At 44.2% G+C, this 24,149-nt stretch overlaps 1 protein-coding gene across 8 annotated transcripts in view; it reads left to right on the top strand.

The window, feature by feature from the left end:
* Positions 1-22,039, top strand: part of UCKL1 (uridine-cytidine kinase 1 like 1) — a 36,371-nt gene extending 14,332 nt beyond the window's left edge. For 3 of the 8 annotated variants that reach the window (XM_044663894.1, XM_044663892.1, XM_044663896.1), the window contains exons 2-15: positions 2,699-2,886; positions 3,395-3,501; positions 5,014-5,184; positions 6,947-7,018; positions 7,547-7,736; positions 9,394-9,455; positions 15,095-15,114; positions 17,851-17,949; positions 19,237-19,330; positions 19,834-19,896; positions 20,071-20,193; positions 20,406-20,513; positions 20,886-21,042; positions 21,759-22,039. In XM_044663894.1, the coding sequence (XP_044519829.1) occupies positions 2,699-2,886; positions 3,395-3,501; positions 5,014-5,184; positions 6,947-7,018; positions 7,547-7,736; positions 9,394-9,455; positions 15,095-15,114; positions 17,851-17,949; positions 19,237-19,330; positions 19,834-19,896; positions 20,071-20,193; positions 20,406-20,513; positions 20,886-21,042; positions 21,759-21,835 (1,531 nt within the window). In that variant the 3' untranslated portion in view covers positions 21,836-22,039. Of the gene's footprint in view, positions 1-2,692; positions 2,887-3,394; positions 3,502-5,013; positions 5,185-6,946; positions 7,019-7,546; positions 7,737-9,393; positions 9,456-11,773; positions 11,791-15,094; positions 15,115-17,850; positions 17,950-19,236; positions 19,331-19,833; positions 19,897-20,070; positions 20,194-20,405; positions 20,514-20,885; positions 21,043-21,758 lie in introns of all 8 variants that reach the window. The other 5 variants (XM_044663895.1, XM_044663898.1, XM_044663893.1 and 2 more) reach the window with 3 other exon arrangements.
* The last annotated feature ends 2,110 nt before the right edge of the window (positions 22,040-24,149 follow it).

Raw genomic sequence — 24,149 nt, 5'->3', positions numbered from 1 at the left:
ATTAGGAACAATAGATGGAAGCCATGAAGAGGCAAAAGTAGGGTCTGGGCAAGGAACAATCTTTCTAACAATTAGAGTTATCCAAAAGTGGAATCAGCTGTCTTGGGAGATAATGGATTCTCTTTCATTTGTAGTCTTCAAGCCAAAGTTGAATGACCATCTCTCTAGTGTGTTGTAGAGAGAATTCTTGCTCAGGTGTGGATTTGTATAAGATGGATTTTGAAATCCTGTCTTTATATGAGATTCAGTGATTCTGTATCCAGGAGAGTCATGGTCTATGACAATGTCTAATAGTTTCCAAGACTAAGATGATTACTTTCCCACTACAAGTGCCACAAGTAAGGCAATGATCAGTATTGCAAGGTACTGAACTCACCTCTATCCTGGGTTTCTCCTTCCCTTCCCCTTCCTCTATCTGGGGAAGAAATATTATTTTTTTTCCTCTCCTTGTGTTTAGAAAATAGTGAAGTCAACAAGCCTGCTTTTGGTTACAAAACATCTACTCTTCTTCAATCATCTTTGCATCAGAACATTTTTGTTTGTGCCCCAGCCTCACTACTGATGTCAGCTCTCCTTTGGGAATGCCTCTTGTTAGTTAATTGCTGCCTCAGAGGCACAAGAGGTCGAACAGAGCAAAATATATTGGCTAATTGTTCTGATTTTGCTCATCCATTCTCTCCTTGATAGGATGAGTCGTTCTGTTTTTGTTTTTCTCTTAAGAGAAAAGTCAGAGGACTTTTCTCATCAGATATTATTGATTGATTTTTTTTTATATACTGCCTAGATTTGGAATCTAGATTCTCTGTCTTGGCTCTTAAATATACCTCCTGATGTATTTAAGGTGGATAATAAGACCTGTGTTTTTACTCGCCAATTTTTAAGAAACCCAGAATCCCACCCTAGCCCACTATGTCTCCCTCAGCCTCATTATTCTTCTGCTCTCTGTGGGTGCCCCTGGGAACATTGGCATTTCAAAATTAGAGCAACTTAGGCTGCCCCCAGGGCTCTACTGAACAAGTAGTCCTTCAAAATCCCAGTATGTCTGTCATCTCCTAGCTCTGAGGTCAGAGCCCTGTCTGCTTTGCCTGGAGAAGAACTGCTTTCCTATGTTACCTGCCATTTACTACTCAAAGATGAATCCTTAGCAGCTCAGTATAAAGCTATTCTATGTCTCTAAATGAAATATAAGAAGAAGTTAAACAGACAACTTCCCAGGGGGAATAAAGGAAAAATTCAAAGCCCTAATTCCAGCTGTAAGCAACTAAGATGATGAGCAAAGTCCTGAGGGAGAGGGCAGGGAGAGAGACAGGAGAACCCTTCAGATTCCTGAAGAGAACTTCAAATAGAACCAATCTCACCTTATCTTTATAAGAGTCCTTTGTCAATGGGATGTTGCTCTGTTCAGAGTGGTGTGCCCAATGGATATGCTTACATTCCATCCAGGTCTGCAAGGAGGGAGGGAGGAAACCAGAGTTGGTGTTTGTTACTCAAGTTCAGGCTGAATCGCTGATCCTTTTATTCCTCTGTCTTGCAGCTGTGCCTCTCCGGCAAGTTCAGAAGGTTAGAGCTAGATTCTGACTTGTCCATAAGCAAGGACTTTTGCTACTTCCTTTTCCTTTTGGTGGTTCAGAACCCAGGCTGCTCTCTTCATAAGCAGTTGGAAAGAAGTGTCCCCACTCATGAAAATAGTGGTGATAGCTTGGCTTGGACAAAGAGGCTTCTGTCACCACTGCCATCATTTTCTTAATTGTATTTTCTGTCGTGGTCATCACATTGCATGTTGTCCAGTAGCTAACAGAAGGCAAGGCAGCTGCTAAGATCAAGGCCAGAGAAATCCTTGCTAGATGCCTGTTTTCATATACCTAGAAGGGACCTCAAGAGAGACATCCAATCTCCTTCTTTCAAGCTGGCAAAGCATTAGCCTCATTTTATAGATGAGAAAACTAAAGTCTAGAGAATTTAAGTGATTAACCCAAGAGATCACACCACTAACCAGGTAGTGAAAAGAGGGACTAGAACTCATTTCTCCTTTGTCTTAATGCATTATTCTTTCCACTATGTCAAAAGAATGAGTATGAGGAAACCCTTTGGAAAAACTGAAAAGTCTTATGCAATGTGATTTCTCCTTCTATTTCTGATTCTATCTCTACCACTAGTCACTGAATATCTTTCTAGGAATCAGTTTAGCACAGTGGGAAGAGTATTAGACTTAGTGTAGACCTGGGAAAATCTCTCCAGGCCTCAGTGACCTCATCTATAAAATGAGAGAGTTGGGCTGAGGCGCCTCTTATCTTTAAATCTATGTTTCTAAGTTATTGCCTAATCTCTTTAGTTCTCAAACACAGTTGTACTTGTTCTTGTGTTTCTAACTAAGCCAGGGACCTTCATTTCTCATTCTGTGTGATTATGGGCAAATCTGAAATTCTTTATGGCTCAGATTCTTTACCTAGGAAGTGAATTTATCAAGACTTGCCTATTAAATAAAGTTGTAGACAGGAAGAATGGTTAATAAAGATCTTAAGTATCTTTGAGTGTTAGAGAAATGCCAAATGAAATCAGATTGAATAAGAATAGGAAATTGACCTCTGTGTTTCTTAGGAACTTTTATAAAGTATCAGACTGGAAAGGGAATTGCCTCCTAGTTCTTTGCAGTGATTCTTCATCTAAATTCTCCTATATTTTTTTTCCTTGATAACAGCAGTGCTGAATCTCTAGACAGACTTCTTCCTCCTGTGGGCACAGGCCGATCACCCCGGAAAAGAACCACTAGCCAATGTAAATCAGAGCCACCCCTATTGAGGACCAGCAAAAGAACAATTTACACAGCTGGGCGGCCTCCCTGGTACAATGAACATGGGACACAGTCAAAGGAAGCTTTTGTCATTGGTAAGTCTCAAGTGCTTTTGGCAGACATAAAGTGGACTTTCCTCTAGCCAAGTTGTCACAGCCTGGAACTGAAATATTTTGTGGCCCTAGGTTCTTATCTGTTTTTCATGTAAGGATCACTATCAGGTCTTCAGCAGAAGACCATCTGTTTGGTTAACCCCCAAATGCTAAGAGCTTCCCATGAGTGAGTCTGTTCAGAATTAAGGCACTGTGCTTATTGAAAATATATCCAGTCCTAATTCATGTTTCTCTGTTCATCTGACTTTTTGCTCTCAGGTTTCAAAGCCTACATGATATAGGAACCTTGTTTCATTCCTGCTGGGCTAAGGTCTTAGACTTGCTTTATGTTCGGGGGCCTTTTTCTTAAGGGTAATAGAATGGAATTATGTCTGGTCTTCCATAGGTAGGTGAAGAGCTGTGTGATTTAGTGATGACCATTAGAACTAAAAAGGGTGAAGAGTCAGTTAATGACATAGAGCTTTCCTTAACACTCACTCCTCTCTGACAGGCCTGGGTGGAGGTAGTGCCTCTGGGAAAACCACAGTGGCCAGAATGATTATTGAAGCTTTGGATGTCCCTTGGGTGGTTCTGCTGTCCATGGATTCCTTCTACAAGGTGAGTCGTGTATAACGCCATTAAATAGGCTAGAGTTGATTAATTGATTTCTTAGTAAGGAATCATAGACACAGCGGAGTTTGTGATTTGCACCTAAGACACTTGAAGAGGTGAGGCCCTTGGTTTTTTAGAGAGAGAAGAACAGCCTGATGTGTTTGGGACCTAAAGAGATCAGGTAATATCACTGGCAAAAAATATGTGGAGGCAGTGGATAGGAGAGAGGTTCAAGAAGGAAAAAGGAAATCACAATATATTGTATTTTGTGCTTGTTTTTTCTGAGCACTTCCCTTTCTGTTATTTAATTTGTATTTCTGCTGAATACTGTCCATTCCAAGTCAGTTGCAGCTCTATAAGTGGTCAGCTTTGTAATTTCCCTCACTACCCTTTTGATTTCTTACAAGCTCAGGCCCCCTCTACTCTGCCCTATTCTAGACAGCTAGGTTCTTAGTGTCACTTTGCCTTATGCTCATACTCATGTGCGCGTATCTTCACATGGCACACACATAGCAGTAGTTGGGTGTTGTGAGCAGTCAGGTGGCCATTTTAACCAAATATAATTGTTAGACAAGCATGTGCCCTCAGCCTGGTATGTTGGGAGAGATCTATCTCTGCCCAGGAGAAACAAATGGGCTTCTCAGTGCTGGAGAGTACAAACAGCAGGCTGAATATATCAGTCCTACACTGCCTGCCCTCTCAGGAATGATGGGCACTGGCCCAGGCTCCTTTTTTGCTTCCTGGCAGGCCCAGGAGTTGATGATGCCTAGCTCTCCCCCTGCCTGGCACTAACCAAGTAAACAGCTAATAGAAGATGTTGTTCTTGGGAGGTCCTGGGCTTATTGCCCAAGTTTTCATTAGAAAGAAGGGCATCTAGTTGATACATTGCAATAAAGTGTTGTACCTGGCATCAGGAAAGCCTGAATTTAAATCCTACCTTAAATACTAGTTGTGTGACTTTGGGCAAGTCACCTCACCTTTCTTTGTCTCAGTTTCCTCATCAGTAAAATAGGGATAATAACAACACCCATCTTCCAGGGTTATTGTGAGGATCAAATGAGGTAATAATTGTAAAGCACTTCATACAGTGCCTGGCACCTGGTAAGTGCTACTGTTATTAGTAATCAATCTATGATGTAAAGGCCTTCACATGCCTTTTTCCTCTTCCTCATCAAAAACCCTAAGTAAAGGTTTTCTTTCAAAGTATCTGGTTCCTCTCTCTCTCTCTTTTTTTTTTTTTCTTTCTAAACCCTTATACTTTTCGGTGTATTGTCTCATAGGTGGAAGAGTGGTAAGGGTGGGCAATGGGGGTCAAGTGACTTGCCCAGGGTCACACAGCTGGGAAGTGGCTGAGGCCAGGTTTGAACCTAGGACCTCCCGTCTCTAGGCCTGACTCTCACTCCACTGAGCTACCCAGCTGCCCCTGGTTCCTCTCTTGAAGGAGGTCATTTGAGTGTGCTGAGGGCACAGGTTGATCCTCTTGACTCAGTTCTTTATTCCAGGCCTTCTCTGTGACAGGTGCTTACCAAGCAGCAACAAGAACAGGCAGCCAACAATGACTTCAATTTTGACCACCCTGATGCCTTCGATTTTGACCTCATCATTTGTACCCTCAAGAAACTGAAGCAGGGGAAGAGTGTGAAGATCCCCATCTATGACTTTACCACACACAGCCGGAAAAAGGACTGGGTATGGTCGGCATTAGGGGCCAAAGTCTGCTGCCAGGATTTCTCAGACCAATTTACACGCTTGACCTTTATGCAGCCCTTTCTGGCTTGTCTGAAATCCTGTGCTCTGCATTAAGGAAGGGGGGTGGGGTGGGGGTGGAAATCAAGTATGTTGAAATGAGTTGTTGAGTTTCCCTCCTTGAGGCCCCTCCTCACTTCTCTCCCAGCTCCCCTCATTGTTACTCAGTGACCTCTGGGCACCCCTCTCTACCTTCTGCAGTGAAACAATAAAAAAAAAATCCCAAAATACCAGTAGATTCCACATGAGTATCTTAGGCTAAAGGTCTATCTGGAAGACTTTACTGGTTATTTCTATTTCTGATTCTGCCTGGGACATTAGCAGGGCTTTAGATTAAGGATATACATTCTTGTTAGAAAACCAGCCAGTCCTATTTTTCTGAGATAAAATTCTGTCTTTGTGCGAGAGGGAGATATTCCCCATGTATCCTTAAGCCTCAGCTTCATGATCTCCAAAAGGCAGAGATGCTATAGGGGAAATTCCTGGTTAGACACAGATTGAAAGGCAGATTTAATCTTAATGTAAGAGAGAACTTCCTGTCAGGGGTAGCTGTCCAAGGTGGCAGTGGGGATAGAATGGATTGCCTTGGGACATGGTAGGTTCTTTCTCACTGGAAGTTTTCAAGTGGAGACTAGATGGGGATTACAGAAAACTCCTGTTCAGGGACAAGTTATACAGAATAGCCCTCTGCAGCACCTTCCAACTCAGACTCCGTTAAAGACTTTAGAGAACAGGAAGTAGACCTGAGGCAAGGCTCAAGATCAGGCTAATTCCTGGAATGGTGTTTGTGTCAGACACCTAACTGGTTTGACTGAGATTCCATGAATTATGATCAGGAATCCTGAGGAAGGGGTCAAAGTCTTGGACCCTGGATCTAGAATTCAAGAGCAAGAATAGGAAGGATCCTTCTGAAGAATAGATAGATGGGGGTAGCAAGTTGGGTCAGTGGATTGAGAGCCAGGCCTAGAGACAGGAGGTCCTAGGTTCAAATCTGGCCATAGACACTTTCTAGCTGTGTGGCGACACCTGGATAAATCACTTAACCCCTATCACCTTAAAACAAACAAACAAAAAAAGATAGGTAAAGACACTAAGAAGTGATGTTGATCACCTTGTCGAAGAGCTGGAATGAAACAGGCAGGCATACTTTGGAATTCCTAGAAGGAGAGCTGGATCCTCCTCTTGGAGATCATGACCAAGCAAGACCATTTTTCTCTACTGGCAGGAGGGTTTATGCTATCAACATGCCAAAGAAGCAGTTAATATGATTTCCAGTTCTTAGTTCTTCTCTCTAGCCCCTACTCCCTGGTTCTATTACACATTCGGCTTTCTTTCTTATTCTGGGCAGAAAGCAGCATATTCCTTCCCCTCATACCATTCTTCTTGAGAACCACTTCACTGCAGCCAAATGAATCTTGTTATCTTGGGAACTTTTTTTTTTTTCAAGAATATCAGCCATAGCCGGATTCACTAAAACCTCTCTGGTAAGTCTGGCTCCCAGTTGGTTTCAGGGTCCCAGAAGGGAATGGCTTAGATAGCCGTTAGTTGTATGGACTTAACTAGAATCTTGATTGGTGGCCTTTCCACTGAACTTGGTGATTGAGGATGTTCAGCTTGAGTGCTGGCAGTGGTGTTCTTTTTCTTTTTTTTAAATCTCTTCCTGTAACTGTCAGAGTTCCCTGACAGGTTTGTGATTATCTTGCAGAAAACCCTGTATGGAGCCAATGTGATCATTTTTGAGGGAATCATGGCATTTGCAGACAAGCAGCTCTTGGAGGTAAGTGTGAGGTGGGCATTATTCTGGAAAACATGGAGGTTGCATCTTCCCCAGGGTCAAGTAGCCAAGGGTTTTAGAGGGACTTACTGCCTGTTGCTGGGCATTGCTACCTGCAGAGGGTAAGGAGTGTTCACTGAGAGCTTTCCATGGAAAGCTTGAGCAAAGCATGAGGCTTCATGGAAAGTGGCCAACATCTTCTGTATGATTGTTATGACAGTCAGAGGCAAGCCAGAAGGATTTTGATGAGTTGACTTGTAAAGAAGCTTTTCTAAGGACCTGCATTCAGGCTGTAGCACTAATGTGGTGTAGGAAAGTAAAAGGAAAATTCCCCCATAGTCGGAGGTGTGACTCCCAGATGGAGAGTGTGAAGTGCGAGGGAAATGAAGCTTTGGGGCACCCCTGTCCTCTTCCTGGGGTGACTTCTTCTAGGCTTTCTAAACTCAGCACCTGTGAGGTTATCTTTCCTGTATCACCCACTGAGCTGTCCCTTAGAAAAAAAATGCCACTTCATCTAATCTTATGTTTCAGCTCTTAGATATGAAGATCTTTGTGGACACAGACTCGGACATCCGTCTGGTGCGACGACTTCGAAGAGATATCAGTGAGAGAGGCCGAGACATCGAGGGGGTCATCAAACAATACAACAAGTTTGTCAAGCCAGCCTTTGACCAGTACATCCAGCCTACCATGCGTCTTGCAGACATTGTAGTTCCTCGAGGTGAGCGAATGCAAGAGCCAGGCAGAGTGTGGCTGAAGCAGCTTTGCTCTTCCCTGGAAAAGAGAGAAGTTAGAATATCCCTGGCACTCCCCAAGGGCTGGGGAGAAAGTAAAGTTATTATCATGACCTATGGCCACTTCTGGTGTTCAGGTTAATGTTCAATTTGACACAAGATTACAGAGATCAATCATTAGCAGTATAAGAGTTAAGTTTTTTGAGCATTTCTTAAAATAATATCACAATTAATGTATACCTGGAGTGCTACAGGGGCCAAAGGAAAGGAAATGCTCATCTGTCAGTCTGTTTCTAAGGCAACTCTTTCGAAGTTTCGTAGTATTGTATCCTATTCATTGTATTTGTCAGATTAGGAATAATGTTGTGCAGCTGGAGAGAACATTTCAGGGGTGTAATAATTAAAAATAATATAGACTGAGAGTAAAAGGAGAAGTAATATTTTAATTAGGGCCATGTTGGTAAAATAAAGAAATGGCCACGCGCCTGCTAAATCTATTTCAAATCCCCCAGCATTAGTCATTACCTTTTCTCACCACTCCTATGTACCAAAGAGGCAGTCTCAAGCTCGACCTCCCAATTTAAGCTACGCCTTACGTTAGCTCATATCAAATCACATCAAAAACCAGAAACCCATTGAATCATGGAAAATGTAGTTTCCAAGTCCCCTAATCATCCACAGGAAGTTTGTCATATATCCAAATATTTTAAGGCTCAAATGAACCCCAAATACCTCTCAATGGAACCCCCCAAATTCCAAATAACACAGGGGACCACATCTGGCCCATGGGCTGTAGTTTGTCCATCGCTGGTCTCGGGTATTACAGTAGCCCCAGATTCCAGGACCTATCTCATTCCTATCTCTGGACCCTCTGGGAACTGTTCACTCATCCCCTCTCCTCCTTGGCCTTTTATTTGGACTCTCTGTTCAAAGTATCTTCCAATGAATGATTGTTGTTTAGAGGTTAATTTTTTTTATTGATTAGCTGAATGGTAGGTGTCTGTATTCTCCATTGTCTTTCTGCCTCTGTGTATGAAAACACTCCAGTCCTTTTCTAAAGGATGTTTCCTTCAGATCCCTGTGGGTTATCACATTGTTTGCTCTTAAAGTAGAAAACAGAAAATTGAGATGGATAGCCACTAGTTTTTCCTTGAACTAGAAACCAGGGTTTGCATACCTCTTCTCAGTGGAACTATTCAGTGGTCTGGCCTCTACTGGCTGCTTTGATCCTTCAGGGAGTCATACAGGAAAAAAGTTGTTATTTTATTTCCAGTCACTTTATATAGGTAAGGAATAGGAGAATGGATGAGAGATCAGGGAGCTTTTGCTCTCTTTTAAGTAGAATTTACCTGAGGCAATGCCTTTTCATACAGCAGCCAGAGCAATAGAAATCCCTGATTAATTGCCAGTGGAGCTTTTTGAGTTTTTATAATTATTACACCAGAATAATTTCCGCCTGTTACTTTCTCCTATCCCAAAAGAAATTATTTCTTACAGTCATTTCAGCAGCAGATGTGAAATGAGTGGTGAAAGGGTGGGTAGAGGAAGTAATTAAAGTTTTCCTCTGGAAAGATCCGATTTCTCTTCTTCGTGTTTAAAATACTCTAACCAAGAGCGCCTTTTTTTTTCCTCTTGTCCCCAAAGGGAGTGGAAATACCGTGGCCATTGATCTGATTGTTCAGCATGTCCACAGCCAGCTGGAAGAGGTAAGCTCTGAGAAAGCCATAGGGGCCAAAAGAAGGCTCTCAGTTCAAAACAGGCTCGGGCCTTGGCAATTTCAAACTGCCTCATTCATTGTCTCAGACCCATGTGAGGGTGATGGCAGATTCTTTTCCCCAGCCCCAGAGCTGTCTCCTTCGCTTCCCTTAGCTTGAGAGAAACCAGACAGTGTTGTACCTTTTTCCTCCATTCTGCAGGATGCACAAGGGCAGAGCTAGGTTTTTCCCAATTCTCCCCCAACTCTTCTCCATATGTGCCATCACTATCATTCATGTTATCAAGGTACATTGTTGCTGCCTACATCCTAAAAGGATAGATAAACATTCCAAAAAACTTTAGCATCATTGCTTTTTCATACTCATTGGTCCTTGTCCTTGGCATGTTAGGTGCTCATTGGCATTCTCTGGTCATGGGGATTTATGTCTCTCAGAGGTAGCAGAGAGTGACTCTGTATCTTTATAAATTGAGAATATAACATCTCTTAGAATTGACTTATTTATATTATTTTATGTTAAGAAAATGATTATTCAAGGAAAACCCTAATTTTTTTTCTTTCAAGAATGAATGGTTAATTAAAGTTTTTTAAGTAAAAAAAAAAAAAAAGATGAATTGGAGAGGGGCAGCTAGGTAGCACAGTGGATAGAGCACTAGGCCTGGAGTCAGAAGGATCTGGGTTCAAATATGACCTCAGACACTTCCTAGCCGTGTGACCCTAGTCAAGTCATCTAACTCAAATTGCCTAACTGTTGCTGCTCTTCTGTCTTAGAATTGATACTAAAATAGAAGGTATGGGTTATTAAGAAAAAAATGAATGGGAGGTATTTTGGGAGGGTTATTAACTTTTTGTTGTATTAGAACACTTTGTGAACCTTCTGAAACTATGTTGTGTCTAATATATGGTAATATAACCATTTCTGATTATACCTGCATCCTGGCACACAAATGCCTTATCACTCTGATGAGATGATCAGAAAACAGTGACTAAAGGGCTGTTCTCAGAGCCCTAAAGCTGTCAAGACCTTTAATAATCCCAAATGTCATAGCAAATCATTATCATAATCACTGACATATACATATAGCATTTTAAGGTTGGCTAAGCTGTTTACATGCATTATCTCATTTGATCCTCACAACATCCCTGTAAGATAAGTATTGTGATTTATATGATGTTGTGTTCATGGTCACACAACTAGTAAATGTCAGAGGCAGGCCTGGAACAGAGGTCTCTTTGGTCTCCCAAATAAAGTCCAGAACTCTTTCCACTGTATCACATTGCCTCCAAGGTCTCCCGTGTCCATCTAGTCCATCCTTTTTTTGTTTGTAATCAGGCTTCACTTAAATTTTAGTCTTGGTGGGTGTCTCTCATGTTCTAAAATCTGTTGAAAAGGTTATTGACCTCTTTGAGGGATTCATTTTGATGAAAACCTCCACCACATACAGACCCTCATTCCTGTCTCCTCTTCACCTGCCTGAATTATCCCAGATTTTGAGTGTCAGATCAGTAAAATTTAACATTAAATTTAGAGAATTCCAAGTAGTTATTTCAGAGTTTTATAAACAAACTGCAACTAGGCTATTCAGGAGTGACTACTTTGATTTTACTAAATTTCTTCATACTTTTTGATGCATTTCTTTCAGCCTTGAGGCTATTGTTCAGTCAGTCCACAAACATTTTTGGAGCTGCCCTTTTGGCTAGCTGTTCCAGCCACCAGAGATCCCACCCTCAGCCGTGAATGTGCTCAATAATGAGTGGTGCTTTGCCTTAGTAGAATTGGCCCCTCCTTGCGTCCAGGGTTGACTGGGTTGTGAGGAGGCAGCCCTGCAGATTCTCTAGCCTCTCAGCTCAGCCTTCCACTGGCAGTTGCAGGACATAGTATTAGACCTCTCACTGTCTCTAGAGAAACCAATCACCTCCTAGCCTGAATCCTGTTGTCACTTCAGAAGACAGGTGAAAGGGAGGGAGAAGCTGGACTTGGGAGGTCCGGATGCACAGGCTACTCACAGAGTGACCCAGGAGCAGAAAAGATCTCGACCAAGCCAGTGGCTGACCTTTCCCTTCCCCTCAGGCTGGCCTGATGTTCCCATATCCCTCAAGTTCCATTCTGCTTTAGCCACATGCTTGCTGTATGGACCAAGAAAGCTCAAACCTTCAAAACTGGGAAAAGTTATAGGAGTGATATAATGAGGATTACATGTGAGATTCAGTTGTGTTTTTCTCTGTCGTTGAAAAGCAAAATAATGCCTCTGTGGCTATTAATAATGTGTAACCCTAATTGCATTTTGTCTTTCTGTGTTGCTGCCACAGCGTGAACTCAGCGTCAGGTAAGAATTTTAATGTTGTCCTGTTTGCAACAAGTGAGGCATTTCCAATACCTGGTTTGAGCTATGAGGGAAGGTTAATGTAATTGAGCATATATCTCTAAATAAACTAGAGTGTCCCTATTGGTTTTACTTTTTGATAGAATCATTGAATGATCAGAATGAGAATCTCCAAACCAAAAGGGATTTCACCAAGCATCTAGGCCAGGCATCTGAATTTACAAAGGAAGAAATGGTAGCTCAGGAAGGGAAAGATATTTGTTCATGGTTGCCTAGTGAGCCATTGACTGAGCAAGGCTAGAATCTATTGCACCTTGCTTCCCCACTGTTGCTCTTTTTGACATGGCACCCAGCCTCTGAAAGCTCAATCTGGACAAGAGGTCTCTCTCCGCCTTTTCAAAGAGGCAAACAGCTTTATTTTTTTCTTTACACATGTGGACAATAACTGTATTTAATCCTTTGGGAGATGGAACACAAGATCATTCCCTGCCAAAGAGGTGGTCTTTATTTTATTTTTAACCCCTTACCTTCTGTCTTAGAATCAATAGCTATGTATTAGTTACAAGGCAAAAGAGCAGTAAGGGCTAGGCAATGGAGGTTAAGTAACTTGCCCAGGGTCACCCAGCTAGGAAGTATCTGAGGCCAGATTAGAACACAGGACCTCCAGTTTCTGGGCCTGGCTCTCAATTCACTAAGCCACCTAGTGGAAACATGGATGCCACACTAGCTGTCTCCCAAAAGTTTTATTACATTTTTTTCTTTTCTTTTTAAACCCCTACCTTTTGTCTTATAATCAGTACTAAGAATATGCCCCTTTCCATTTTCTAAAAATTCAGTTGTGGAAATTAAAAAAAAAAAATGGCAAATTGGGATTTTCCCCATCTAGATCTTGTTACATTGACAGAGAATACATTTTGTTCGTCAACATTTTGAACATGAGATTTCAGGGGCTTTGGGTTGTTGCCTTTTTAGGAAATTTTGGCTGCCTAATGGCAAAGCTTTGATGGTTAATGCATGATTTTAGAAGTGAGACATTTTAAAGAGTAAATGTAATTTTTTTCAATATGGAAGGAAAAATAGTGAATTTCTTGGCAATTCCTTTTTTGTGGCGAAAGTTGCTTGAGGTTAAAACAAGTTATTGGCCTGGAAATCCTTCTCCACTTATGTGATAGACTCTCTCGATTAGGACTGTCTGCTCCTAGTCTAAATGGAGCCCCAGAAATTCTAAATAACACACAAGGGAAGAGTAGTCACATGGGGATTAAACAGATATCTGTATCCCTACCATCCCCTTCTTAGCTGACCCTAAAAATTCAGCCATCTCCCAGAGAGCGAAGTCTGTTGGGCAGTAGAGTCCCTGAAAGTCTCAGAGAAAGATCTGACCTCCCTATACATGTACTATGGAGCTGGCCCCTTAGCTGTCTGTGAAGTCTCTCTCATAGGCCTCTTGGAGAAAATCTTATTAGTGACCTTAACTAAATTAATTAATCTTTACACTTTGTATTTAAGCAACAACAATAACAAAATATATAGAAAAACTTGGGTTGATTATTGTTGAAACAAACAAAGCACAGAGGGGCAGCTCTTCTCATAGGCCTAGCCTTCAGGGTCACTTGTTTTCCCAAAAAACACCATTGTAAGTAGGAAGAAATTGTTACCATTTCAGAATCATTAGGATTGTTCACCTCAGGGTGTTCATGAGGGATTCTCAGGTAGTTTTACTAGAAAACACAACTGAAAAAAGCTTTGAGATTTTGGAATCCATTTAGAATTCAAAGCTTGAAATTAGCTTGGAATTAGATTATGGGAGCCCACAGTTTACAGCAGCAAAGTCTATTACTTATGAAAGGTGTGTTCTAAGACATCTGTATTAACCTATACCTTCATGATTAAATTTAAGAATTTATTTTAGTCCCAGAAAGTGCATTGATAATAGGAGTTAGTGTTGCAATAGTATTAGAACTCATGGTCTTCAAATTTTCAGTCTAAAACATCATGCTTCATGGGGAGGAGCCATGTTTTAGATACTGAAATCTACACTGATGGTTTGGTTTAATGATGGATATGTCATCCATAAAAGCCCACTATGTATTTGAAATGCCTCTGTGTGGAGTCTTTGTTGCTTCTGCTTAGCTCTTTGCCTCTTGTCTGCTTCCTGTAAAACTGCATGATGCCTTTGCGAGGCACTTTCTGAGAATTGGTCACCTCTCAGATTTTTAAAAATTTGTTCTTTGTTTCCTTTTGAAGTTTTTGTTTAGCAAAGAAAAAAATGAAAATAGTTTCCAAAAGTTTCAACCTTTAGAGTGTGCCTGAGAACAGCCTGCTGAATTTTCCATTCATTGGTCAGCCACCAGGAAGTGGTGGCAGGAAGCCCCAAGTACCTTCTTCAGACACAGGAAGCAAGATTACTGTGCTTGGGAGAAGTTCCTTCGAGGGCCCCTTACAGACACGTCAACAGAGTGGGCCATCAATGGACAGTCTGCAAGAACAGAGGACTCATGGTCCATTCTGCAGAATTTCCTAGCCTCTCTTCAGTTTCTAAGAAAGTACTAGGAAAGTGCTCCACTCTCTCTTCCTCTGTGTGGCCATCTTGTTTATCAGTATACTACAGCCCCAACCTTGTGGTCTATAGGAGCATCTCTCCAAATATATATATACACACATATACCTGCCCTCCTCTATGACGATTCCCTCCTTCTACCTTCTTGTTAAAATGTAGCCAAGAGTCCCAGAGGAATCTAGGATTTTGGTACATCTGGAGCCACTTTGCCATGCATCAGCACACTGACTGGGAAACAGTGGCTTAGAAGTGGTCCAATCTTTGAGGCTTGGGATGGGTGGAATGGTCTGCAGCTGCTGACTGCTCAGGTGGACACATGCCTGGTGACTAAAGATTCTCCTTACTCTCCCCTGGCCTCCATTGTCAATCAGTACCACATGGAAGCTAACTCCAGGCAAACAAGCCTCTGGGATCAACCCTTGTCAGGGATCAGACATTTGGCTTAGGTTGGGACCCCTAGCCAAGCAGGTGTGGTATTTGGAAGGTCCCTGGATTCTGTGGCATCAAGGAAGCAGACAAAGGCTGTTCAGATAAAACCATCGCAAGGCTGTGTCTAGGATCCTCTGTGATGGAACCGGGTCCTGTGACTAGCAGTGTGAACCCTTATTGAGAGTGACCCTCAAAGCCCTAACTAAATAGCTTTCTTCTTTTTGTTCTCTTATTGTTGTTGTTGTTTTTTAAAAAATGAACCCCATGTGCTTCCTGCCTTGTTCCTTCCCTGAACATAATCTTCGATCTGGTGAGCAGAGGAAGCTACGCTGGGATATGTGAGGAAAAAGTTGCACTCTTTTGATTCTGATACTAATTGTGTTAGCTTGGTAGTTGGGGCCACCTTCCTCTCTCCTTGACTGGGCTCATTTGCATGTGGGGTTTCGTGTGTGCGTGTGCTTATGCATGGGCACAGGGCCCACAGTAGGGCACGGAGGGCACGTCCCCAGGCATAGCCTGCAGCACCCTCTCCAGGATCTTTTTTTAGGACATCAAGCAGGCAAACCACCCAGGATCTCAGCCAGAGCCAGATAGGACTGTTGCTGATTGCTTCCATATCTCCATTGCCATTGTTCCTGTGGAATTCCATAAGCAGCACACGGGGTTTGCAAGCTCTGCCCCAGCCTGCAGTTTTAACTCTTCCATCCGAGCATGGAACAGTGGGAGAACTTGGATTCAGACAGGCCACAGATTAGAACTGGGGGAGCCCCTGCATTATCTATGAGGAGTGCTTAGATCTAGCCCTTTCTGGAGAATACAGAAGCAATCTGGTTATTGGAAAAAGAATGAACTCTCTACCCTCTGGGAAAAGAGAAAGAAAGGTCTGTTCTCTGATTAAGTGGAGTTAGGACAGCTCTGACAGACCTACCATTACCATCTCCCTGGTGCCTGCTGAAGCAGAGATTCTCTCTTGTTTGGATTCTTCCTCCTTCCATTCTATCCCTAAGAGGGGGGTGAATGGTGACTCATTCCCAAGAAAAATTATGTCCAGACACCATAGAATTTGATTCCAAATAAGTAATTAGATGATAAATTGAACAACAACAACAAAATCATCCCTAATGTTTTTAGAATCATAGGCACAAGACTGATTTGTATTTTTAAGCCATAAATATCCCTAAATCATGCTTGTTTGGTCCTAGGTTGTGGTGATGATATCTGCCTGTGACAGCCTAGAAAGGTCACTAACCTCCACTGAACAGTTTTTTTTTGGTGGGGCGGGGGGGAAGTGGTTCTTGTTTTTTGTCATTTGCTATTCTTTTTTTTTAATGGAATGAGGTGCTTGTCTTCTTGAGGAGTGACCAGAAATTGAACTTTCTTTGCCTTTTCCAGTCCCAATCTCTTGCCATTTTGGTCCATTTGAAACAGGAAACTTCTGGACTAAATCAAAGTAACTTTTTTCAAGAAGCTAGGACTTAAAAGCTTATGATTAATTTCTGTGCAATTCAGAAGCAGGAGAGTGTTGAAGAATTCTGCTTCTTGGGTGGGAAGAAGGGTGGGTCAGAGTGGGCAAAGAAAGCTACTACAATTCTCCCTCACCAACCAGGTTCAGCTTACTTCCTGGCCCACTGAGGTGTTCTCTCTATTTCACAATTAAAATCCCAGGAGATTAAAGCTCTTACAGGCCTTCTAGTTGGCATTACACTGTTAGAGGCGACCAGCCTCGTCATCTGGACCTATCCAGCATAGCTGAGAATGTGAGAATATACCACTGAAAGCAGGCTGTTTCCTGGACTTTGTGGTACAAGTTTATCTCTTGTTCCCCATCCCCTACTTCTCATCATGCATTACTACTAAATAATTACCATTTGACCATTTTTCCTGCCTGCCCCTGTAACAGCTCCCCTGCCTTTGGGCTACAAAGAGGAATTATTTCCAGACTTAGTAGCTGATTCACTGTCACCTTCCCCTCCTCATGGGGCTTCCTCACTTAGAAAGTAGATATATAGACATGCCTGTGTTTGGGCAAGGCTCAGGAAAGAGCTTCCTTTAAATCACATGGATTAGTCACATAAAAGTCAAAGATCGCCCACAACATGGTGAGATAGCCAGAACACCTTAGAGTACTGCCTGCCAGATAGGATTCATTATCAAGTACTGAGTGCTATTGTTATTTGCATCTGCTTGGCCAAGAAGGTGGAGGCTGGTATGTCCAAGTTGGATATTCCTACTATCTCCCTTCCTTGCTTCTTGCCTAATTATCTGCTGCTTTATGATTGGCTTGTGTGTTCATTAACCTCACCCCCAACTCCTTACCCCCAATGATGCTCCCAACTTGTAGCCAGTAGCTGGGGCCCTACTTATTGTACCTGGTGAGTACTTGGCCTTCCCTTCCCATAGAGTTGCAGAGAAAGGAGTTGGCTCATGGAAGCCCAATAGAGGTAAAATGCCAGCACAATAAGCTCCTGTGCTGATTTGAAAAGGCAATGCCTTCAATACTTTTTGAAAGACAAAGTCTGCTTTGGAAGGTTTTAGGATGTATTTGCCTTGGATTTAACCTTTAATGAACACAGCTTGTATCAAAATGTAGCGGCCCCGTTTTGGTCTATAGTGAAGTTAGGAGACTTGTTTAGACTCTGTTATCATCTAAAGCTATAGTTCTGAGGCCCCTCGGTTTCCAGCTGAGAGGCATGCCTCACCCCTGCCTCCAAAGGAGCATGCTCATAGTTTCTAATTTGAGTTAGACCTGGTTAAGTCAAGTCTCCAGATGATTTGGTTCCAACTGGAGGGACCAGAGGTCTTAGATTGTTTTAATGGAATAATTTGGGTGTCAGGGAAGGCCTACTAGATGCTTGGCTTACAAGAGTCAGCTTTCCTGTGTATTAAATCCACACACTGTGCAACCTTACCGCCTTTGCTGTATCACCTAGAAGGACAAATCAAGGCCATGTGGCTGGGGTGGATAGTTTGGCAACAGTTTCCCTCTTGTCCTTCCTTTTGGCTAATGTTGGTAATGTGGCTTTGCCTCTCCCTTGAGGGCCTTTCATGACCATTGCTTTTCTCTTGATTTATAGGGCAGCATTGGCCTCAGCCCACCAGTGCCACCCTCTTCCCAGGACCCTTAGTGTGCTGAAGAGCACCCCCCAAGTGAGGGGGATGCACACCATCATCAGGTATCTGGAACAGCTGGTATAATTCCTATTTCAGACAGCAGGAGGAAGAGGGCAGTTTTCTTTGATCATGATGGGGTCTTCATTTCTAGGATGCCCAGGGTCTGTAAGCACTGGCCCTTGGCACTTGTTGAATTAGGTGTCACTGCCATTATTCTAGAGCTTTCCCCTTTTCAACCAGTCTGGTCCCCTGGCTTGGGTGAATTTAGGTCTCATTGTTTGGCTTATAGGCATAGAGTTTTTTGGTTTGGGGTCCCTCTGCCTCCAGGATATTTCTTCTAAAATATTCAAAGGCAGATTTCAATTTGATATGACAGACTTCTGAACAGTTAGAATCTGTCTTGAAGTGGAATCCACTTTTCAGATCTTCAGACAGTGACTAACTGTCAGAGTCTTGCTTCAGTTCAACAAACATATTAATGCCTTATATGTCACAAGGCCTGGTTTAAGTACTGAAGATACAAAGACACAAATAGAAACAGTCCCTACCCTCAAAGAACTTACATTCTCTTGAGGACAGGGAGATACACTATGTATATAAACAAGCATGTTCCAAGTAATGCAGAGTCCATTCAGAAGGGAAAGAGTGCTAATGCCTGGGGGGATTAAGAAAAGGCCTTGCTGTGAAGACTTGGCCCTTCAGATATACTTGGAAAGAAACTATCTTTTCTACTAGATGGAAAGGTGGCAGGGATTCTTTCTAAACATGGAAGGCAAGTCATGCAGAAACATAGAGGACAGACATGGTCATTTTGGAATAGAGACCACAGAAGTCGGGGGGGTAATATGAAATGAAATGGGAAATTGTCTCTGGAAAGGATAGGTTGGGTTGGATGGCCTCCCGAGGTCCCTTCAGCTCTGAGATTCTCTGACACTGGTGAGACCGGGACCACCCAGTAGACAGGTCCTCCAGAGACCAGCCCTAACTGTACTACTTGTCTTAAATCTGGGAAAGACTGCTTCCTTCCTGCCTGCAGAAGAATTTGGCTCTTCCCCCTCAGCAGCCTGATAACTGGACATTATCCTGATAGACTTAAGGGCCAACCACCAGGAAATGGTTCTAGAAGAGAGAGCTCTGAAGTGGAAGTGGAAGCGGTCTGGGAACTCAACAATATATTCAATGGCTTTTTTAAAGATATAGTTAGATTCAACACTTACTAACTTCCTACCATATCATTATCTTGGCATAAAGAGTAAGATCCCCTCTTGTCTATAAGTGAGAGGTGATGCCATCTGCCCTCTCTTCCCTCCCTTGCACTCCTTCCTAAACTTAGCCCATGTCTTCTCCAGGGATAAAGAGACCAGTCGAGATGAGTTCATCTTTTATTCAAAGCGGTTAATGAGACTTCTCATTGAGCATGCTCTCTCCTTCTTGCCCTTCCAAGTGAGTATGCCTAGCTTCCTTTTTGCAAGCCAGTTTACCTGAATTGTCATATTGCCCCTTTGTTTAATAAGTACTGCTTATATTGCCTGCATGTTTGAGACCTGCATATTAATAGCATCACTATGTTCCTCCCTCACATGAACTTTGTAAAATTATATATAGAATTGTAATCAATTTTTGATCTTTGTAATAAAGGAATTGGAAAGTAAACAAACCTGTGCTGAAGGGTTTTGGTTTGATGGGAGAAACCCAGGAGGCTATGCCTTGGCAAGTAATGGGGACCGGCTAAGGGCCCCCTTGGGCTGTAGCAGTGATGCAAGAGCTAATTTTCCATGGGAAGGAAGTTACATCTCTAGTGCTTTTGAAGGAACTACTATCTGCCAACTCACATGTCTTTACCACTAAGGAGGAGGAATTGAACCAGATGGGAAAGTTCAGGTCCTTGTTGGGCAGCCAGATTATGCTTCCACTCATGCCTTCTCTCTCCTTCTCCTTTTGCCTAGGGCTGCACAGTCCAAACACCTCAGGGGCAGGACTATGAAGGAAAAACGTATGCTGGGAAGCAGGTAAGTGAGAGGAATGGCCTGACTTCATGTTGGGGGTCAGGGGAGGAATGACCCTAATGACTGCCAACCTGGCAAAAGGCATGAAGAGAACTAAATAGATTATTGGAATATGAGTAGAGCTCTCGGACTGAACGACCCCTCTAGACTTCCTACTTTCTTCCACTATGGGGGCAGATCACAGGGGTGTCCATCCTAAGGGCTGGGGAGACCATGGAACCAGCACTGCGGGCTGTGTGCAAGGATGTCCGAATTGGCACCATTCTCATCCAGACCAACCAGCTCACCGGCGAGCCAGAGGTAAGGACTTGGGGAGGCCCCCCCCATTGCTGGGAATGTAGGGATAGAACCAGATTTGGAACGAGGACATTGTCGAGGAGGGTGGGCCCCTCTGGGGTTTCTGCGGAGTGCATAAGACCGGTGCTGGGCATGGGGATGGACTTTACAGGGGCCAGGGCAGCACCTCCCCCTCCCACGCGCCCTCACCCCGGCCTCCTCTCATTGCCCCACAGCTGCACTACCTCCGGCTCCCCAAGGACATCAGCCAGGACCATGTGATCCTGATGGACTGCACAGTGTCCACGGGTGCAGCTGCCATGATGGCCGTGAGAGTCTTGTTAGTGAGTAAATAAGGGAGATGGAATGGTGGCAGTGGGGAGGGGGAGCATCCCTGCCCCTAGGCGGCCTCACTACGGACAAGCCCGGGCACCCAAAGCTAATGAGGGACATCAAAGTGTATTGGGGTGACTGTCCAGGAGCTGCGCAGAGTGGGCCTGGGGGATCCGCTGTAGGATCAGGGGATTTAGAGTGAGAACCGACCTTAGAAATCACCTGCTCTGGCTTCAGATTTGACAGAGAAGGAGACTGAGGCCAGAGGAGGGGACTTGCTTAGGGTCCCACAGATGGCGCACAGCGGCGGTCAGGGTGTGGAGCCGAGTTTTCTGGCTCTCTGTGGCATCCTCTCTTCCCCCCACACCATCTTCTGCCCTCAGGATCACGATGTTCCGGAAGACAAGATATTCCTGCTCTCGCTGCTGATGGCCGAGATGGGTGTTCACTCTGTGGCCTATGCCTTTCCCCGGGTGAAGATCATCACCACAGCTGTGGATAAGAAAGTGAATGACCTTTTCCGAATCATCCCTGGCATTGGTGAGTGCCCTTCCCTCAGCAGCCCAAAGTCCCCCATGAGCCAAGCCAGCTTGGATCCCCTCAACCCCCCAGCACCTCTCCGGTGAGGGAATCGCCCCGATTCAAAGGCTCAGGCAGAAAAATAGACCCAACGTGCAGTTGTCCCTCCAACGAAGGAAGGCCAAGCGGTCCATAATCCAGAGATGGCTTTTGTGGGGCTGGGCGGGCATAACGTGGTCTCTAAACTATTCCTCATGTTGTGAGGGAGCAGCTAGATTTTTGGAACGTCCTCTAATCCCACCCCCCATGGCCTCGTGAGGTTTCTGGTGGTCACAGTTATGGATGCAGATGATGGGGTGGCAGAATGGGGTAGTGGCAGGAGCCCCGTCTAACGAATGTTACCAGGCCTGGGTTTTAGTTCCAGCTCTGCTCTAACTTAGGTCAGTCCCTTTTCCCCTCTGGGCCTCTTAGGAATCTGTCGGCATTAGTATCAGTGGATGACAAACAGAAATCTCAGGGACTCTTCCCATCCTCTTGACACAGGGTGATCTTGAGAGAAATCCCGGGGCCCAGGAATCCTAGACAGTTTTAGCAAGAGGCTCAGTGTTGTGGGCCCAGTTGGCATTGGCTCTAATCCTAACCCGGCCAACTCTAGCCCGTCCCGAGTCACCTCTCTCATTTGCCTCTGAACAAGCTGGGGAATATCCCATCACGGCATTCTGTCCTGACCTCTGCAGGGAACTTCGGAGACCGCTACTTTGGGACAGATGCCCCACCTGACTGGAGTGATGAGGAGGAGCTGGCCGCCACTTAGCACAGCCTTGCAAGGGAATCTTTGCCTTCTCTCACCCTTCCCCTCCTCTGCCTGGACAAGTCTTCCAGGGACTCCCAACAGGGCTGGGCAGGACAGGGCTGTGGAAGAACCTGGACTCACATTCCTGGGCTTTCAGTGGAGGGAGAAGAGAGATTAATATATTTTTCATTTAACTTTGCCAATATAATTTATTCCAAAAGTTTTATTAAAAAATGAAATAAAAATATTAGCCAAATTGAAGTTACTGGTAGGATTAGAACTGTGGACTAGGACTTTTCCTGCAGCCAGCTTCCCTTCTGACACCCCAACCCCAAATTCGGTCCTTGAAGCAGAGAAAGGGGCCGGGGGCCCTGAAGGGACTGAACGGCTCCCCATCTAGTACCCTAGCTTTTCTGTGGCATGACGGTGAGCCCATCCATCATGGAAAAGAGAGGGAATAAGGGGCTGCTGGCGCCCTCACACCAGCTGTTTGCAGTGCTTCTGAGGCCTCTCTACATCTCACCTGGCATGAGACCATTGCCCATCCTGCCCAGGGGAGGAGGAGCGGAGCACACACGCCCATCCTGTGTGGAGATCGGGCCTCAGCAGCCCCCTAAGGTCTGAGACACCAAAAGCCTCGGTCTTCTTCCTCCCCCAAAATCTCAAATGATGTGGTTGCAGTTGTCTTTCCTGCCAACAGCCATGGGGTTTATGCGTGGGTGTGTGGGTGTGTTTGGGGGGAGGTGGGGTAGTTATACTTGGATCCAAAACTGGGAAACGGTTAAAAATAGGAGGAGGAGGAGGGAGGAAAAGGGGCAGGGTAGCCTGCCCTACCACACCCTCTGAGCCAAGCAGCGGCAAGGAGGCTTTTTCATCCCTGTCAGTTGAGTCAAGGCCAAGCCTGTTCTCACTGGGTAGCAAAGTCAGAATCCCCCACTTCTCTCAGACCGTACTGAAGCCTCCTAGATACCTCCCTGGGCCAGAGACAGCCATGGAAAGCGGCCGGCCTCAGCCACAGTTTTGTCTCTGTGATGCAACTGTGAGGTCCAAGGAGACCTGCCTTCCCCTGGGCCTCTGCCTTCTCTTTAGGAACTAGGCCAGAGAGACCTCAGGACACTGAAGTTTGGTAACTGTGATGCTCGTGAAGGAACTTTTGAGATAGGGCTATCACCACAGGCAGCTGATCCAGGCATACAGTGGAAGGAAGTTGGGGCAGTAAGGTGGGTAGATAAAGGCAGTGTCCCCAGAGCTTCCTGGAGCAGCCCTGCGAAATGTGTGCAATAGTCATCAGTGATGTAGCCGGCTGAATGGGTACAGGCTGCTTCCTAGAAAGTCTGGCCCATGCCTCGAAGTTTGGGCTCCCTCCCGGCCTGAGGAGCCAAGCTGTCTCCATAGGCATTTGCCCACCCGGTTCCTATGGGGCCACCCGGGCGCAAACCCTGAAGAAGCCGGGGAGGGAGAAGTCGAGACCCTGTTCCATTGGTTAGAGCTGGTATCCACCATCCTTCCCATCCCAGTTTACATTTTCACTTCTTGCTTGGACTAGTAAGGCTTCTCCCGAGGCTCCCTACCTTCAGGCCCCCCTTTCCAATCCGCCTGCCACAGAGCTGCCAAAGTGATTTTGAATCCCACGTCCTGCTGGCCCCTTCTCAAGAGCATCCATTCATTTGCCAGAACAGAAGCATTTCATTAAGGACGGACTCTCTGCTCGTCACTGGGGCTTCACTGGCAACAAAACAAAGCGGGCTCTGCTCTCAGGCTCACATTCTGCTGGGGAAGCAACAGATAGGATGATGACTTTGTGTTACAGAACTTAATGCATTTATACAAAATATACAACACACACTTGGAGACAAATTCTGCACTTACAAAATACAAATATATATATACAAATTATACGTAATATACAAACATAATTCTATACGAATTACACATTATGTAGACTCTAAAGGTAATTTGTATTCTACAAATAGAATACGAACACAAAATGATTTAAAGCAATTTGGAAGGGAAACTAACAACAACAGGCATCAAGGAAAGCCCTTCTGCTTTAGGAAAAAATACAAGCTCTTTAGTTAAGTTCCTTGAGGTTGGAGAACTCTCTTTTTGTCTTTGTTTCTCCACTGTCTGCATGGTACCTTGGTGAAAATATTTCATAAATATCTGTTGCATTAAATATCTGGCACTTAATGCCCCTCACAACCTGATTCCAACCTAACTTGACAACCTTTCTACATAGTCCTCTTTAGATAGTTATTCTGTCATTTCAGTCGTGTTCATTCTTTGTGACACCATTTGGGGTTTTCTCTGGCTCATTTTACAGATGAGGAAATTG

This window comes from Gracilinanus agilis, chromosome 2, assembly GCF_016433145.1.
Source record: "Gracilinanus agilis isolate LMUSP501 chromosome 2, AgileGrace, whole genome shotgun sequence".
NCBI classification, from domain to species: Eukaryota; Metazoa; Chordata; class Mammalia; order Didelphimorphia; family Didelphidae; genus Gracilinanus; species Gracilinanus agilis.
Note: the sequence above shows the minus strand (reverse complement) of the source record. Positions and strands in the feature narration are given on the sequence as shown.